This window comes from Hippocampus guttulatus, chromosome 12 (assembly GCF_054856545.1).
Source record: "Hippocampus guttulatus isolate MCC_2025c chromosome 12, RoL_Hgut_1.0, whole genome shotgun sequence".
Lineage (NCBI taxonomy): Eukaryota > Metazoa > Chordata > Actinopteri > Syngnathiformes > Syngnathidae > Hippocampus > Hippocampus guttulatus.
This window is the reverse complement of record NC_141272.1, coordinates 1,553,114-1,569,668: the sequence shown is the minus strand read 5'-3', so window position 1 is coordinate 1,569,668 and position 16,555 is coordinate 1,553,114. Positions and strand designations below refer to the sequence as shown.

General features: G+C 44.5%; 1 protein-coding gene across 1 annotated transcript in view; it reads right to left on the bottom strand.

Annotated features, from left to right (window-relative positions):
• Positions 1 to 5,361: 5,361 nt before the first annotated feature.
• Positions 5,362 to 16,555, bottom strand: part of frem2b (FRAS1 related extracellular matrix 2b) — a 71,163-nt gene continuing 59,969 nt past the window's right edge. Inside the window, exons 15-24 of the mRNA XM_086125215.1 lie at positions 16,246 to 16,377; positions 15,813 to 16,144; positions 11,560 to 11,752; positions 11,372 to 11,476; positions 10,358 to 10,485; positions 10,146 to 10,280; positions 9,321 to 9,447; positions 9,070 to 9,257; positions 8,655 to 8,801; positions 5,362 to 8,083 (exon numbers count right to left, since the gene is read on the bottom strand). Of these exons, the coding sequence (XP_085981341.1) occupies positions 7,616 to 8,083; positions 8,655 to 8,801; positions 9,070 to 9,257; positions 9,321 to 9,447; positions 10,146 to 10,280; positions 10,358 to 10,485; positions 11,372 to 11,476; positions 11,560 to 11,752; positions 15,813 to 16,144; positions 16,246 to 16,377 (1,955 nt within the window). The 3' untranslated portion in view covers positions 5,362 to 7,615. The remainder of the gene's footprint in view (positions 8,084 to 8,654; positions 8,802 to 9,069; positions 9,258 to 9,320; positions 9,448 to 10,145; positions 10,281 to 10,357; positions 10,486 to 11,371; positions 11,477 to 11,559; positions 11,753 to 15,812; positions 16,145 to 16,245; positions 16,378 to 16,555) is intronic.

The window sequence follows — 16,555 nt, the reverse complement described above, 5'->3', positions numbered from 1 at the left end:
CTGGCCCTACTCCGGCCCTTCGCTGGGCCAGAACAGGTTCCTGATATCAGCCTGAATTCAACCTCAACTAAGCCACATCTTTCATGAGCCATATTTGACCCACATTAAAAAAAAGTCTCAAAAAAGACTGTTATAAAAATATGTTTATTGTCATAATTTGTGAACCTCACATATAAGGCGTTTTTAGCTGAAAAAAAGGACCATGAATAGCAAGCCGTTTTTAGCCAAAAAAAACCCTGACCATGTGTAGTAAGGCGTTTTTAGCCGAAACCCCCCCCCCCCACCACTTATAGTAAGGTGTTTTTAGCCGAAAAAACCGACAATGTATAGTAAGGCGTTTTTAGCCGAAAAAAAAACGACCATATGTAGTCAGGCGTTTTAACCCGAAAATAATGACCATGTATAGTAAGGCGTTTTTAGCCGAAAAAAACGACCACGAATAGTAAGGCGTTTTTAGCCGAAAAAAAGGACCATGTATAGTAAGGCGTTTTGAGCCCAAAAAAACGACCATGTATAGTAAGGCGTTTTTAGCCGAAAAGAACGACCATGTATAGTAAGGCTTTTTTAGCCGAAAAAAATGACCATGTATAGCAAGGCGTTTTTAGACGAAAAAAAACCCCATGTATAGTAAGGCGTTTTTAGCCCAAACCCCCCCCCCCCCCCCGATCATATGTAGTCAGGCGTTTTAACCCGAAAATAACGACCATGTATAGTAAGGCGTTTTTAGCCGAAAAAAACGACCACGCTTAGTAAGGCGTTTTTACCTGAAAAAAAAGACCATGTATAGTAAGGCGCTTTTAGCCGAAAACCCCCCCGACCATGTCTAGTAAGCCGTTTTTAGATGAAAAAAAATGACCATGTACAGTAAGATGTTTTTAGACGAAAAAAACCCCCACCACTTATAGTAAGGTGTTTTTAGCCGAAAAAAACGACCATGTATCGTAAGGCATTTTAGCCGAAAAAAACCCGACCATGTATAGTAAGGCGTTTTTAGCCGAAAAAAACGACCATGTATAGTAAGGCGTTTTTAGCCCAAAAAACCGACCATGTATAGCAAGGCGTTTTTAGCCGAAAAAAACGACCATGTATAGTAAGGCGTTTTTAGCCCCCCCCAAAAAAACGACCATATATAGTCAGGCGTTTTAACCCGAAAATAACAACCATTTATAGTAAGGCGTTTTTAGCAGAAAAAAACGACCATGTATAGGCAGGCTTTTATAGACGAAAAAAACGACCATGTATAGTAAGGCGTTTTTAGCCGAAAAAAACGACCATGTATAGTAAGGTGTTTTTAGACGAAAAAAACGACCATGTATAGTAAGGCGTTTTAATCCGAAAAAAACGACCATGTAAAGTAAGGCGTTTTGAGCCCAAAAAAACGACCATGTATAGGAAGGCGTTTTTATCCGAAAAAAAAACGACCATGTATAGTCAGGCTTTTTTAGCCGAAAAAAATGACCATGTACTGTATAGTAAGGCGTTTTTAGCCGAAAAAAACGACCATGTATAGTAAGGCATTTTTAGCCGAAAAAAACGACCATGTATAGTAAGGCGTTTTTAGCCGGAAAAAAAGACCATGTATAGTAAGGCATTTTTAGCCGAAAAAAACGACCATGTATAGTAAGGCGTTTTTAGACGAAAAAAAAACGACCATGTAAAGTAAAGCGTTTTTAGCCGAAAAAAACGACCATGTATAGTAAGGCGTTTTTAGCCGAAAAAAACGACCATGTATAGTAAGGCGTTTTAATCCGAAAAAAACGACCATGTAAAGTAAGGCGTTTTGAGCCCAAAAAAACGACCATGTAGGCTTTTTTAGCCGAAAAAAATGACCATGTACTGTATAGTAAGGCGTTTTTAGCCGAACAAAACGACCATGTATAGTAAGGCATTTTTAGCCGAAAAAAACGACCATGTATAGTAAGGCGTTTTTAGCCGGAAAAAAAGACCATGTATAGTAAGGCATTTTTAGCCGAAAAAAACGACCATGTATAGTAAGGCGTTTTTAGACGAAAAAAAAACGACCATGTAAAGTAAAGCGTTTTTAGCCGAAAAAAACGACCATGTATAGTAAGGCGTTTTTAGCCGAAAAAAACGACCATGTATAGTAAGGCATTTTTAGCCGGAAAAAAAGACCATGTATAGTAAGGCATTTTTAGCCGAAAAAAACGACCATGTATAGTAAGGCGTTTTTAGACGAAAAAAAAACGACCATGTAAAGTAAAGCGTTTTTAGCCGAAAAAAACGACCATGTATAGTAAAGCGTTTTTAGCCGAAAAAAACGACCATGTATAGTAAGGCGTTTTAATCCGAAAAAAACGACCATGTATAGTAAGGCGTTTTTAGCCGAAAAAAATGACCATGTATAGTAAGCCGTTTTTAGCCAAAAAACCGACCATGTATAGCAAGGCGTTTTTAGCCGAAAAAAACGACCATGTATAGTAAGGCGTTTTTAGCCCCACCCAAAAAAACGACCATGTATAGTAAGTCGTTTTTAGCCAAAAAAACGACCATGTATAGTAAAGGGTTTTTAGCCGTCGTTTTTTTCGTCTAAAAATGCCTTGCTATACATGGTCGTTTTTTCGGCTAAAAATGCCTTACTATACATGGTCATTTTTTGGCTAAAAACGCCTGACTATACATGGTCATTTTTTTCGGCTAAAAATGCCTGACTATACATGGTCGTTTTTTTTGGGCTAAAAACGCCTTACTATACATGGTCGTTTTTTTGGGCTCAAAACGCCTTACTATACATGGTCGTTTTTTTTGTCTAAAAACGCCTTACTATAAATGGTCGTTTTTTTCGTCTAAAAACGCCTTCCTATACATGGTCGTTTTTTTCGGCTAAAATCGCCTTACTATACATGGCCGTTTTTTTGGGCTCAAAACGCCTTACTATACATGGTCGTTTTTTTCGGCTAAAAACACCGTACTATACATGGTCGTTTTTTTCGGCTAAAAACGCCTTACTATACATGGTCGTTTTTTCCGGCTAAAAACGCCTTACTATACATGGTCGTTTTTTTTTGTTAAAACGCCCTACTATTCATGGTCGTTTTTTTCGGCTAAAAACGCTTTACTATACATGGTCGTTTTTTTCCGGCTAAAAACGCCTTACTATACATGGTCGTTTTTTTCGGCTAAAAACGCCTTACTATACATGGTCGTTTTTTTTCGGCTAAAAACGCCTTACTATACATGGTCGTTTTTTTCGGCTAAAAACGCTTTGCTAAAAACGCCTTACTATTCACGGTCGTTTTTTTTCGGCTAAAAACGCTTTACTATACATGGTCGATTTTTTCGGCTGAAAACGCCTTACGATACATGGTCGTTTTTCCGGAGCAAAAAAATGCCTTACTCTCCATGGTCGATTATTTTGGGCTAAAAAAACTTTTCTACATGGACGACTGTCACTGGGAACTTGAGAAGCCTATCCCAGCTTTAGGCCATTGGAACCGACGTATATGCTGTCACTGGACAGGGTTTGAACCTGCGCTGCCTGGACGGAAAGCCAGCGTGTATACCTCTACACCACCAGTGACTGTGAGTTGCTTTGCACGATAGGCATATTTGACATGCACTCTGGAGGGTTTGCAGGAAAAAGTAACTTTTTTGTGTTGTTTTTCTCACGTCATTGAGCTGGGTTTGAACTGGAGTTGCCTGGACCGAACGTCGGTGTGTATTGCACTACACCACCAGTGACTGTGATTTGCTCTGGACGATAGGCATATTTGACATGAACTTTGGAGGGTTTGCAGGAAACTGGTTTTTCGGCTAAAAACGCCTATCTATACATGGTCGTTTTTTTCGGCTAAAAACGCCTGACAATACATGGTCTTTTTTTTTCGGCTAAAAACGCCTTACTATACATGGTCTTTTTTTCGGCTAAAAATGCCCTACTATACATGGTCGTTTTTTTTCGGCTAAAAACGCTTTCCTATACATGGTCGTTTTTTTCGGCTAAATTCATGGTCTTTTTTTTCGGCTAAAAATGCCTTACTATACATGGTCGTTTTTTTTCGGCTAAAAACGCTTTCCTATACATGGTCGTTTTTTTCGGCTAAAAACGCTTTCCTATACATGGTCGTTTTTTTCGGCTAAAAACGCCTGACTATACATGGTCTTTTTTTTCGGCTAAAAATGCCTTACTATACATGGTCGTTTTTTTCGGCTAAAAACGCTTTCCTATACATGGTCGTTTTTTTCGGCTAAAAACGCTTTCCTATACATGGTCGTTTTTTTCGGCTAAAAACGCTTTCCTATACATGGTCGTTTTTTTCGGCTAAATTCATGGTAGTTTTTTTCGGCTAAAAACGCCTTACTATACATGGTCATTTTTTTCGGCTAAAAACGCCTGACAATACATGGTCGTTTTTTCGGCTAAAAAAGCCTTACTATACATGGTGTTTTTTTTCGGCTAAAATCGCCTGACTATACATGGTCGTTTTTTTCGGCTAAAAACGCTTTACTATACATGGTCGTTTTTTTCGTCTAAAAACGCCTTACTAAACATGGTCATTTTTTTCGGCTAAAACGCCTTACTATACATGGTCATTTTTTTCGGCTAAAACGCCTTACTATACATGGTCGTTTTTTTCGGCTAAAAACGCTTTACTGTACATGGTCGTTTTTTTCGGCTAAAAACGCCTTACTATACATGTTTTTTTTTCCGGCTAAAAATGCCTTACTATACATGGTCGTTTTTTTTCCGGCTAAAAACGCCTTACTATACATGGTCGTTTTTTTCGGCTAAATTCATGGTCGTTTTTTTTCGGCTAAAGACGCCTTACTATACATGGTCGTTTTTTTCGGCTAAAAACGCCTTACTATACATGGTCGTTTATTTGGGGCTCAAAACGCCTTACTATACATGGTCATTTTTTTCGGCGAAAAACGCCTTACTATACATGGTCGTTTTTTTTTCGTCTAAAACGCCTTACTATACATGGTCAGTTTTTTCGGCTAAAAACTCCTGGGCCGTGTTCGGCCCACATGCATTATGCCAGTGCCGACTCAAGGCCAGCTGTGCCAGCTTCATGCCGAATCCGGGCCAGATGCCTTTGCTGACTGGGTGGTAATAAAAGCACATGTTTACATGAACAAGTGTTTTTTGTGTGTGCTTATTGTCATGGTTAGCTTTTTTAAAAGTTCATATTTTAAGATTTTCCCATTTTTGCAAGAGGCCTTTTCAAGTTGGACATCTGATAGCTGCGACATGATATCGCAAGCCAATGAAAATATCATGCGACAGGGACGGCGCTACATCAGAGGGCGCTATTGCCCCGTCAGGAATCGGATCTGTCTGATTGATAGATGATCACATTTAAACACGAGAATGAAAAGACACCGCCCAGCCCCCCAAAAAATCTTGAAAAATTATTTATTTGCAGACCAGCGCTGTGCTTGTGGTCTATGTTACAAATACTTACAATCACATACTGTATGCGTCCCCCCATTTTATTTTTTTAAACAACCATTCCCCAAAACATCCAAATAGTATATTCCTAAGTACTATATTGATGTATATACATACGTACTGTACATACATGTGCATAAGAGAGTTCACTCCAAGCATTAGAGGACATAAACCAAGCACGATACAACGCGTGGACGGTGAGGATTAACGAGCAGGTTGTGCAGTGGGGGGGGGGGAAAAAAAAAAGAACCCACATCAAAATGTAAAATACGACAAATTGCATAGATGTCCTTTTCCCTCAACGTAAAATCCCCAAAGCATTTCACATGATAAGAACGAAAAGTGACATGCACACGGCAGAACGAGGTCACCCATTACCAGAGATGATTTATGGGAACTATTCAATCAAGTTTGAAGGCAATTCGGACGATTCGTAGCGTGAAGCAAGGAATACGCCAAGCAACGGACACAAAAGATGGCAAACGTGCTACTAAAAATTTGCCATTGTGTCGAACTTCATTCAGCTCAATTGAGAATTGGCGGACCCCAACCTTACCTGACTGAACTGAAACCCGACCGACCTTGATCCAACAAAAATCCGAAAGCCGGCCTTAACCTAACCTTCCCCTTACCCATAAACGTCAACTAGCATCAACTCACACCTGATCTGAAACACGAAAAACCCAAACCGTTAGTTACATTTTTATGTAACTTTACATACTTTACCAAAAAAAATAAAAATACCCAAAAAACAAACACAGTAGCTGTGTCATGCATGCACTGTCGTTAGCATCTGCCTAAAAATGTCCCCATTTTAGCCTACATGAACTACACTTTGCACTTGAGAAAGCGGGCCGCTTTTCTGGAATAATCTCCGCCCCAATGCGCCGACTGATCTGGAAAAGCAAAGTTAATTTAAGGCCATCAAGATTTTATTTATTATTGGTTTCGTTTGAGTAACATTTTTGGACAAGGTCTGAATAGATGGTCATGCTCTGACTTAAAAAAAAGAAAAAAAAAAGAAAAGAAATCTTGTTTTGTCATTTACCGCTAAAACGAACCCTAAATCTAACCCTAACCTCGTCGATGCCAACGGTCGATTTGAGACATTTTGAATGGACTATTGTCTTGATTGAACGAAATAACGTAAAAGACAGTCGGTGCACTTTTGCCTTCAGTAAATCAGCAGTTTGACATTTAAGTGTAATAAGAAGCACACGCAGCAAGACATGCACAGGTGCACAAAGTGTGATGGGAAACAGACGGAAAACGCAGCAGGTCAAACAAGAAGAACGCAACAGTTGCCACAAGTGGAAGGAAGAGAGGCGTCCGCTAGCACCTCTGACGCTAACCACTGACACTTTTTTGTTGTCGTTTTTTTGGGGGGGGAGGGGGGGTCGATGGGGCGGTATCAGAAGAAAACAGCAAAGGACGAGAGAGCGTTGAAAGACATCGGACGGGACGTCTCGCCACGGGACCGACAGTGAGCGCGCTTCAAGTAGATTGCGGAACACAAGCAAAAAGCTCTTGAGGCGCAGTTTTCTTTTTTGTTGTTGTTGTTTTTTTTTTTTTTAGTTCTTCAAAGGTGAGGCACTTGCAAAATAACGCAGGAGTGTGAAAGACACACTGATAAGAAAAAAAAAGAAAAAGATAAAGTTGTAATTTTCACAATGGGGGGGGGGGGGGGTTATCGGACAGGGCGGCGAACAGCGAAAAGCCAATTTTTGAAGTTTTTTTTTTCTCATAAAATTTCTTCTACTATCAGTATTTTTTTCTTTTTTAATTTCACTAAGTTGGACCTTGATCCAGTTTATTCAGTACATCAAATGACAATTTAATTTTCCTTGTAGAATTGTGTCATTTTCTCCAAAAATAAAAATTTTGTTCAAATAACGGTCGTGTTATAATCAGACTATATTCTTGTCCTTTTTCATTTTAAATTTTCCAATTTTATTCTTGTAAAATCAGGATTTATTTTCCTTGTAAAATTAAAACTAAAATCCGAACATTTTATATTAAAAAAAAAAATTTCCCCATAAAATGACAACTCTATCCTTTTTTGTGTCATGTAAAGTTTCGCACTTCTAAAACAGACGCACACACACACGCATACGCACACACACACTCCATTGTTTTCTTTCCTTTTCAATATGCGCTTACTAGTCCTTGTTGGAACCGGATCTTCGACTACGAGGCGCTGGTTCAGACTTCAGAGCTGTCACCGAGTGCTTGCGTCACCATTGTCTGGCCGCTTGCCGACGGGGCGGGCGCATCCTTGGCGTCACGCTTGTGCCGCACCAGCGCCACCAGCAGCACCACCACCAGGACGGCCAGCAGCATCCCGACCGCCACGCCCACCATCAGCACTGGCCCGTCTTCGTCGGCGCCGTCCTCGGCGTCGCCCAGCTCGCGCGGGACCACCCCGTCGGGGACGAGGACCTCTCTGGCGAGGTCGGCAGCGCCGGCGTCGCGCGCTCTGCGGTTCAGTGCGATGTGGAGGATGTTGGTGCCGCGGTTGTTGTCGGCGCCGATCTCCTCGACGTCGGCGGACCGGCGGTGCCGGCTGAGCGCGCGGTACTCCAGGCTCCGCTTGCCGATGCCACGGTTGGCGTTGTCCCGGGAGCGCACTGTGTAGATGGTGTGGATGAACCACTCTCGACCGGCGGACACCTGCCACCGCAAAGTGCACATGTGTGTCACTTGACCGTAGTTTGAAACCCTAACACTAGTTTGAAAGCCTAACCTAGTTAGAAACTCTATTTGGAAACCGTGACGCTAGTTTGAAACCCGAACCCTAGTTAGAACCCCAACTTTGAAATCCAAACCGTATTTCCAAACCCTAATTGGGAACCCTAACCCAAGTTTGAAACCCTACTTTGAAGCACTCACCTTCGTTTACAACCCTACTTGAAACCCTCACTGCAGTTTGATACTCTAAATTGAAACCCGAATCGCAGTTTGAAATCTAAATTGGAAACCCCAAATCTAGTCTGAAACCGTACACCTAGTTTGAAACCCTACTTTGAAATCCTAAGCCCAGTTCCAACCCCAAAAGTGGAAACCCTCACCCTTTTTTGAAATCCTAATTTGAAACCCTAACCCGAGTTTGAAGACCTAGTTCAACGGTTGATTTTGTGTCCACAATTTTTCGTGTAATCCTCCAACTTCAGTCTCAAAATTGTTCCTAATTTTTTTCTGCTCAAATTCCAACTTGAAATCCAGCGTGCGCGTTTTAGGTGACCTGGAAGAGGGCGGCGGAATCCATGCTGAATCCATCCGATCCCGGCTGTCTGACCAGAGGTAGCGCGGCCGGGTCGTCCACGGCCAGGCGGGCGCTGAAGGCCACGTTTCCAAAAGACCCGGCCTGGGTCTCGGGCTGGGCTTTGTCCTTGCGACAAGACAAGATTACTGTAATTACATTTATGTGGGAGCCAACCAGTCCTCCATCACGTGTTTCCAGTTGATCCAAAATACTGCTGCCGGCCCACGAACCGTAGCTCGTAGGAGGGACCACATGACTCCAATGACGGCTCCCTGTTTTCATGTGGTCTCATATCATGAAACAATTCAAAGGGGAGTCACTCTTATCTTGGGGCAATACTGTCTTTTAGGTTTGAGGCCGCAATGCCGCGCCGACACCTTCGAAGCGGACTTACGATAATTTTGAATCTGTAGAGTAGCGACGGCGCGTCAGCCAGGCAGCCAAACTCAAAGCCATTTGGGTTGTACTTCGGCACGTAGCCGTCGGCGCCCGTGCACAGGAACACTTTCTCAATGTTGCAGATGAAGGAGTCGCCCAGGTTCTGCACGGGGTCCACCATGACGCGTCCGTAGATGGTGTCGCCTGCACAGAGAATTATCAGCACGAAGCCCCGAGCGCGCCACGAGTTACTCCGCAGGGCGGCACCTTGCGCAAAAGCCGTGTCGCTGGTCTGGCCAAAGCCCATGGAGCCGTCCGAGAGCCACAGGCTCTTTTTGGAGAGCAGCATCATTTCTGTGTTCAGACTGAACTCCGCAGCCACGGGATCGCTGACCTATGACCGCACGCAAGATAAACAAGAGTCACGGTTAATATTCTTTTTCATACCTTGTGGAAATACACTTTATTCATGTCAAAATGAAGAAAAAATGCCCAAGTAAAAAACAGGTATTCGACTCTAGAAAAAAATTGATCCCACAGCAAAACGATTCAAAATAATTGTATCTCAAATCGTCATTCCCCACTGAAATGAATGGAAATGCCATTAATCTGTGCCATCGCATTTTGAAGGGTACGCCGATTCCAGCGAGAAAATGTCTGACAATAACTAGTTGCATTCCTTTCAAGGATAAATAAACAAATGTGAAAATACAATTTGTGGGAAAAACACCGAAGCACGACTGCTTCACGAATAGTCCTAAATTGATCGTTAGTAGAACTTGGCTGTTCTCATCTTGCATATGAGCAAAACTAAGGTTCCGTGATACCGTTTAATTTGGAGGGGCTGTTAAATGCTTTTCATGGAAACCATTCATGCTTCTAAAAACTTTTTAGTTTTTATTGAAATGAATCATAACACCTGAAAATTATTCCTCATCATTTTTTGTGTGGGTTTGCTGCAATTGCAGTCACATATTTGTTGTGCTATGAAGCAACAAATAGATGTATGTTTCGGTTTGGGGTCACGGTGGAAATGTCGACGGTGTATCCTATCCCACTGGCGAGATTCACAACATTTCCCTTGCATCGTACCTGCTGAAATCGGATGTCCAGGTCAAAGCTGACGGGCTCTCTGGGGTTGCACGAGGGCGGGAAAGCGAACTCCAGGCCGGGAGGCGACGTGCACGGCAGCAGCTTCACCGTGTACGTGCCCGAATAGTCGCGTACCTGAACGTGACGCGGGCACACCTTGAGACGCCGGCAATGAGGCGCAAAAAAACGAAAAAGCGCCAACGTTTGCTCACAGCAAAGTCGGAGACGAAGGTCCACTGCTGGATGGGCTGGTTGTAGGTGGGCTCGCTGCGCACCAGGCTGAGGTTGAAGGTCAGGCCAGGGTGGTCGGCGCACATGACCATGGAGGTGAGGGCGGCGGCTGACCAAAAGGCACAATGCTCATTGGCAAGCTTTTCTCAGAAGGTTCCAGAAATGGCCGTACGCGGAGGTGTGGCAGCACCCGGAATTGTCACGTAAACAACTCAATATTGGTGAGATTAAAAAGTGAGGGCAAAATTCCTGAAGTATTTTCCAAAAGGTTGCCAGAAAATGTTCGACGCGGTGTTTATACAAGACAACCACAGATCACGCGTTGCTTGGCTGCAGTAGCAATTACATACCAGTAGAGGGTGCCGATGCCCCGCGAACGGGCACGAGTACTTTGACGACGTCCGACGCTGAAAACACATCCGTGCCAGCAAACGTTTTGTGTGGACTTTGGTGGGATTTTAGGGTTAGTTATCCGACTTAGTTGACGTTTTAACCCAGTCCTTTTTCCAATATGGAACTTTTTCACTATATTCACATTTTCTGAGACACTGGGTTATGGTTGCTTTTCTTTCAGCAATAATCAGCAAAATTACAAGCAAAAAGGGCCACGTGTAATTTTATGTCTAATGATTCTACAATAATAATAATAATAATATTAATAAGTACCATAAAAGATCTGCAATGCTGTGACACTGTTAAAAGTAAAGGCAATATGGCGAGTGACAACTGACTGTATTTTGTAGATTGATATTTTTAAAAAATTACATATATATATACAGTACACTGTATATATATATATATATTTTTTTCAGGATTCCATTGAATAGATTCTACCCTATACTGAGCAGCATTCCAATCACATCTCTACTTTAGGAACCAAAGCAAGGGCATTTTCTGCTCAACCGACCTTCACATGGAGCTAAAAAGGAAGCGGAAACCATTAAAAGCCGATCGCAGGGCAGTCTGCAGTTGAAAAAGAACCGAATTCAACATACCAGGATGCCGAGAGACAAACAGGCCTCGAAAGCGAGCTTCGGTGCGGAAGTTGACCACCAGGCGTCCCTGCTCATTAATACGCATGCTGGTCGGGTAGAGCGCGCCTGCGAAAGACGGGAACCGTCAGACGGGGGAACTGTCCTTTCTCTCGACGGAAAGGCGGAGCATTTGTTTTCAGCCGCTTTACCTTGGAGCTCGGCCTCCGGCGGGCTGCCGATGCCGTCCCTCCACAGGATGGCGGTGTCGTACACAAAAGTCAGCCTCAGCTCGGACTGGAGGTCAAAATGCTGCCAGCCCCCGGCCCCCACGGGCGAGTGGAACACATAGGACACGTGGAGCGGCACCCGCAGCGTCACGTAGGACTGGACCAGGTTCAGTACCTGCCAAGAAAAAGAGGTCTTTACTTCGACGTAAAAACAGAAATCAATAGAAATTAGAAATACAACACGTGTCATTGCCTTGGTTTGATGTTTAGTTTGACGATCAGCAGCTTGAAGTGTTCACTATTTGCCAAACCGCCGCCTGTTCAGTGAGTTGAATTCACTGCCACCGTACAGTAACGAAACGGCTCATTTCTGCTTGCTCGTCCAAGCAAAAAAAATAAATAAAAAAAAATCCAAGAGATGGCTCAACAGTGATACTGAACAAGTCATGTGTTGAAAATGTAAACACTCGCAGAGATTTGTACAAATGGGACCGTTGCTGTTCTCGATAGGGCTGCTGTTGTGCCCATTGTTCACTCTAGAGGAATATCATGATTTATATTGGCATATAATTCAAGGAAATTACAGCAGTGTAGCAAACTGGTCGGCCTTCACTTCAATCAGTAGCCAAAAGGTCGCCTGAAGCATTCAATTGTGTTTTTCCCACCTGCTTTGTTGTCATGGCCACTATGCAGCTGACAGCCACCAGGGGGAGTACTCGCATTGTATTCATCTCATAATGGTCCATATCAGAAAAACACAACTGGCGATCGTTTGGTTTTTGTTTGTTTGTTTGTTTGGGGGGGGGGGGGCTTAATTCCCAGGGCCCCCAGGGGGTCGAGAAAGGTTTCAACATCAGAGGGCTCAATTCCTTTTTTTGTCTCTCATTTTTATTTGCACCATTTCTCTATTCTTCACCTTGCTTTGTATGATTGCATTCCATTGTTTGAGTTTTGGTTTTCAGACCTTGGCGTCATTATGCAAAGGCATGACAACAGCTGTCTGGTATTTCACATCTTATTCTGGCTATTTACTTTGATGTGTGCTGCATTTGATACGGTAATTGCCTTTTTTTCTGGTGGACCTCGGAACGTTTTTCCAACGCACGCACGCAAACATTCTCGGCAACTGCAACGTGATTGACTTTTACGTTGGGAATGGACAGACGGGTGTTAAAAGTTCAAAACGCACAGATTTCGCCCGACTTGCTCTGACACGCGAGGCTCGAAAGATGAGCTACGTGCACCTCTCTGACCTGCCGCGCGTGTGCCTGCCTGCCTGCTTGCGCCGCTCGGGTGAACGTGCTCAGGCGAGCCTCCGGGCGCGCATCGTGCGTTCATATTCATCCCCCTCGACACGACCCGCTAGGCCGTAATGGATTCCAGCGGCTCCGCTGAGCAGTGACATGGCACTCGCAGCGGGCCGTCCCTCCATGAGTTTCGTGCGGCTTCTCAGGGAAGCCCTTGCAAATTCAAAGGCCGGCCGGTGCTTCTTTTTCCACTTGATTCGGCCTTGGGGGTTTTGCCCATGACGCACGTTGCATTCTGGCAAGGGTGGGGCGGACTCAAGACAACAAGAAGTGCCACGAGTTGGACTTGCTCTATGTAGCTGAAAGAGCTTCCAAATGGCAGAACACACGTGGCTATGACCAACCTGTACTGAAAATGACGCGGATAAAAAACATGTTGTGTTAGGGTTTGTGCCACCAAATATACCCCCATTTTTTTCTTTTTGTACTTCCTACAAAAAGAAATCAAAATCAATTCATGGTCAGGAGGACTGAGTAAATCAAGTGGATCGCAACACTTCCCCCGTTAAAGGGACAGGGTGGGAATCAAAGCCAGCATCATGGCCTTGTGAAAGACATGAGCTTGCTAGCTAACGTGGGCGCTACGGTACACCTTCGACTTCAGCGTGAAAGGCGCGCGCCTGTTCAGCAACAGAAAAGTCAATTCATTAGTTAGTCCCTCAACGATCACGTTAATTAAGTCTGAATTTCCGCCACGTCTAATTTTGGAATCGGCTCACCTGTTCAAATATAAAGCGAGGCCGGCCCTCAGGCTCCCTTCCGAGCGATTTGCCGAACGTAACATCTTGTTTTCTACTGACACTTTACACATTGAAATGACGGTGGGAGGAAAGAAGGCTAAGATCACGGTTGAAGCCGTTTGTGGCGTCTTCTCAATCGCTCTGCCTTGGTCAAGGAACACCGAAGGGTTTCGTTTGCTAGTCTTCTGCCACCCATCTTTTTTTTTTCTTTTTTTTCTCAGTCTCACTCCCACCTCTGCACTCCGGCACATCGTAGTCCACCAGAGAGATTTCTTTAATGAAGGTGGACAAAGACCAAGGGCAACCTCAGCTGCTCTACTCACAGGATGAATAATTAAAGCAGCGCGGCGGCACGTCTTATTTATGACACTGATAAAGGCTTCTAAACAAGCGAGCAACCGCCTGCCGGCAAACGTAAACTCGTCGTACGCTTGCTATCTCAGCAGAAAATGGATTATGAACATTGAATGCGGTAGTGTCCTGTATAGACGGTATTGATCAAAGGCAATATCAGCGGTCGCGGGTTCCATTACGAGATGATATGCTCCTATAACGCGATTAAATACAAGAGCAGTTTCAGAAATGCAGAAATTTACAAAAGGTAACTGGAACCGCACGGTGGTCGAGAGCAACCATTAATCCCGTTGGGTGACATTGTATGATATTTACCACGCAAGTTAAAACTATTAACGTCGTCTTTTGAATGACATTGAACCTGGAGGAAAAAAAAAAACGTGCATCTTAGAAGTGGATCCAGGTTGGAAGGCGAACTCCGCCCTACCCGACACCTGGCTAGCACTAATGCCTCACCCTAAATTAGGAATGTCAAACTCATTTTTGTCATTGGCCACATCATAATTACGGTTTTCATTGGTGGGCCGTCATGCAGGGGAAATCGGATAAACATATGATTGCCTCATATTGCATATAAAGTACAACAAATTGATGAATAATTCATTTTGAAAACAGAGGCCTGTTGAAAGATGATTCTAGTTATTTTAAATGGACGATTGTTTTTTTTTTTTAATGAGCAAGAAACATGAAGTCACTGCACATGATTTACTTTTACGGACCACATAAAATGACGTGGGAGGCCACATCTGGCCCCCGGGCCTTGAGTTTGACACCTGCACGCGAAACCAACCCTCATGCTACCCACCCAAAACTACACACCTGGACCTAAAGGCGTTGACCGGCAAGTAATTTGTGAGGCATGCATGATTTTCACTTTGAGGTGGTCGCTCACATCGCCGTCAAGATCTCAGAGGTCGCGACTGGACAGATAATCCTCGTATATTATCTGCATCAATTGTGTAATGAATCATAAGCGCTACGTCGATACGGGCCGTTGGCACTGCGCATGGAGATCAGCTGGACCGGACGTGGCTGGAGGCAGATCACTTGCTATTAAAGGCGCACTGAAATTAACTGCAGACTTTGAAATCCATCTTTAAATCTTCTTGTCTTTGTCGGGAGCGAGGCGGCAAGGTGTCCAGGTGGCGGGGGAGGGGCGCTACTGCTCGTCACAGCTACCGCAGACAGCGCGTCAGGCTCATGAAAAAGGAGGTGTTTTTTTTTTTTTTTAAATACAAAATACAGATTTATACATTATGAGAGCTCACAAACTTGCTAATATGGACAAGACAAAAGAGTGCTCCTGGCGGGGGGGGGGGGGGGGGGGATGATGGACGCCCCATGTGGGCTTTGTCATCACTGCAGAAGAGAAACGAGATTAAGGACGCGAGTGTCCTGCGCAGGCTGTTTACTTTCAAGTCTTAAAATGAAGACTCACGCCAGCGAGTCCTTTTTAATGGACGTGCAAATGATCTCAGGTGTACTCACATTTGACTGTGCTTTATTTCTACTTGTGTTTATTTCTATTGCGCAGGGTGGCGAGAAGAGCGGTTGCATTCAACATATGACGGAGCTCATGCGCCTGAGCGGGACCACGCACGCCTCGGACTTTGTCGATGATGGTTTTATTTTATGAGGATTTATTGCAGTTCTACGAGATATTCCAAGTTGTGCAAGGTGGCGTTGTCATTAAAAAAAAAAAAAAAAAAAGTATGTAACTATCAAAGCACTCATAAGCCACATGTATCGAACTTTAGGTGTCAATGCACCTCCATCTAGTGGGAGCGGAAGGTACTGCACTCTGATGGTATTGAACTTTGAAGCGACTGTTTACCTGCCCGTCAGTGCCGATGGTTCCGCCGCAGTCGCTGAGCAGCTCGGACATGTCGTAGTAGGAGGTGAACTCCCACAAGCACGCCTCCAGGTTGAGGTTGCGGTAGAAGCGCAGCGTGCCGGCGCCCCTCAGGGCGGCGCTGTACTGGTAGGGCGCCGTCTCGCCGATCACCTGCGGGTTCTTGGTGGCGTTGCTGAGGAAGCCGTGGCGCGTCTGGACTTCCGAGTAGTCCAGCAGGTTGGAGCAGCGGTGGTTGCCCACGCGGGTGCCGTCCGGGCTGAGGGTGAGCTCGAAGTTGGACAAGGCGCGGGTGGACACCACAGGTAGCATACCTGTAAAATGGACTTTTGAAATCACTTGTGGACGGAACCAAAGCCATTTGACAGTGGAACACCCCCCCCCCCCCATATTAGTGTCACTTTTGTGGCCTGACCATCAATGTGAGGCATGTTGACAGTCAATTTGATGAGATTGGGATGGTCGGGGTTCTCGGCTCCAGTGTAGCGCAGCTTGGCAGAGAAGGGCTCGGCTCCCACCGTGCCCGCTACGCGAGGCTGGCACATGCCTGCCGCCCGGCCGCAAACAAACATCAAACGTTTAGTTAGCTCACAAAAAAAAGTGATATCCACCGCGCGGAAATGATTTTCAGCTGCCAGAGCAGCGACGGCAGCTGCTCACGGCATGGTGGCATTAGCATAACAAACAAGAGCAAACGCTGAATCACCCGTGACCGGCGGAAAGTA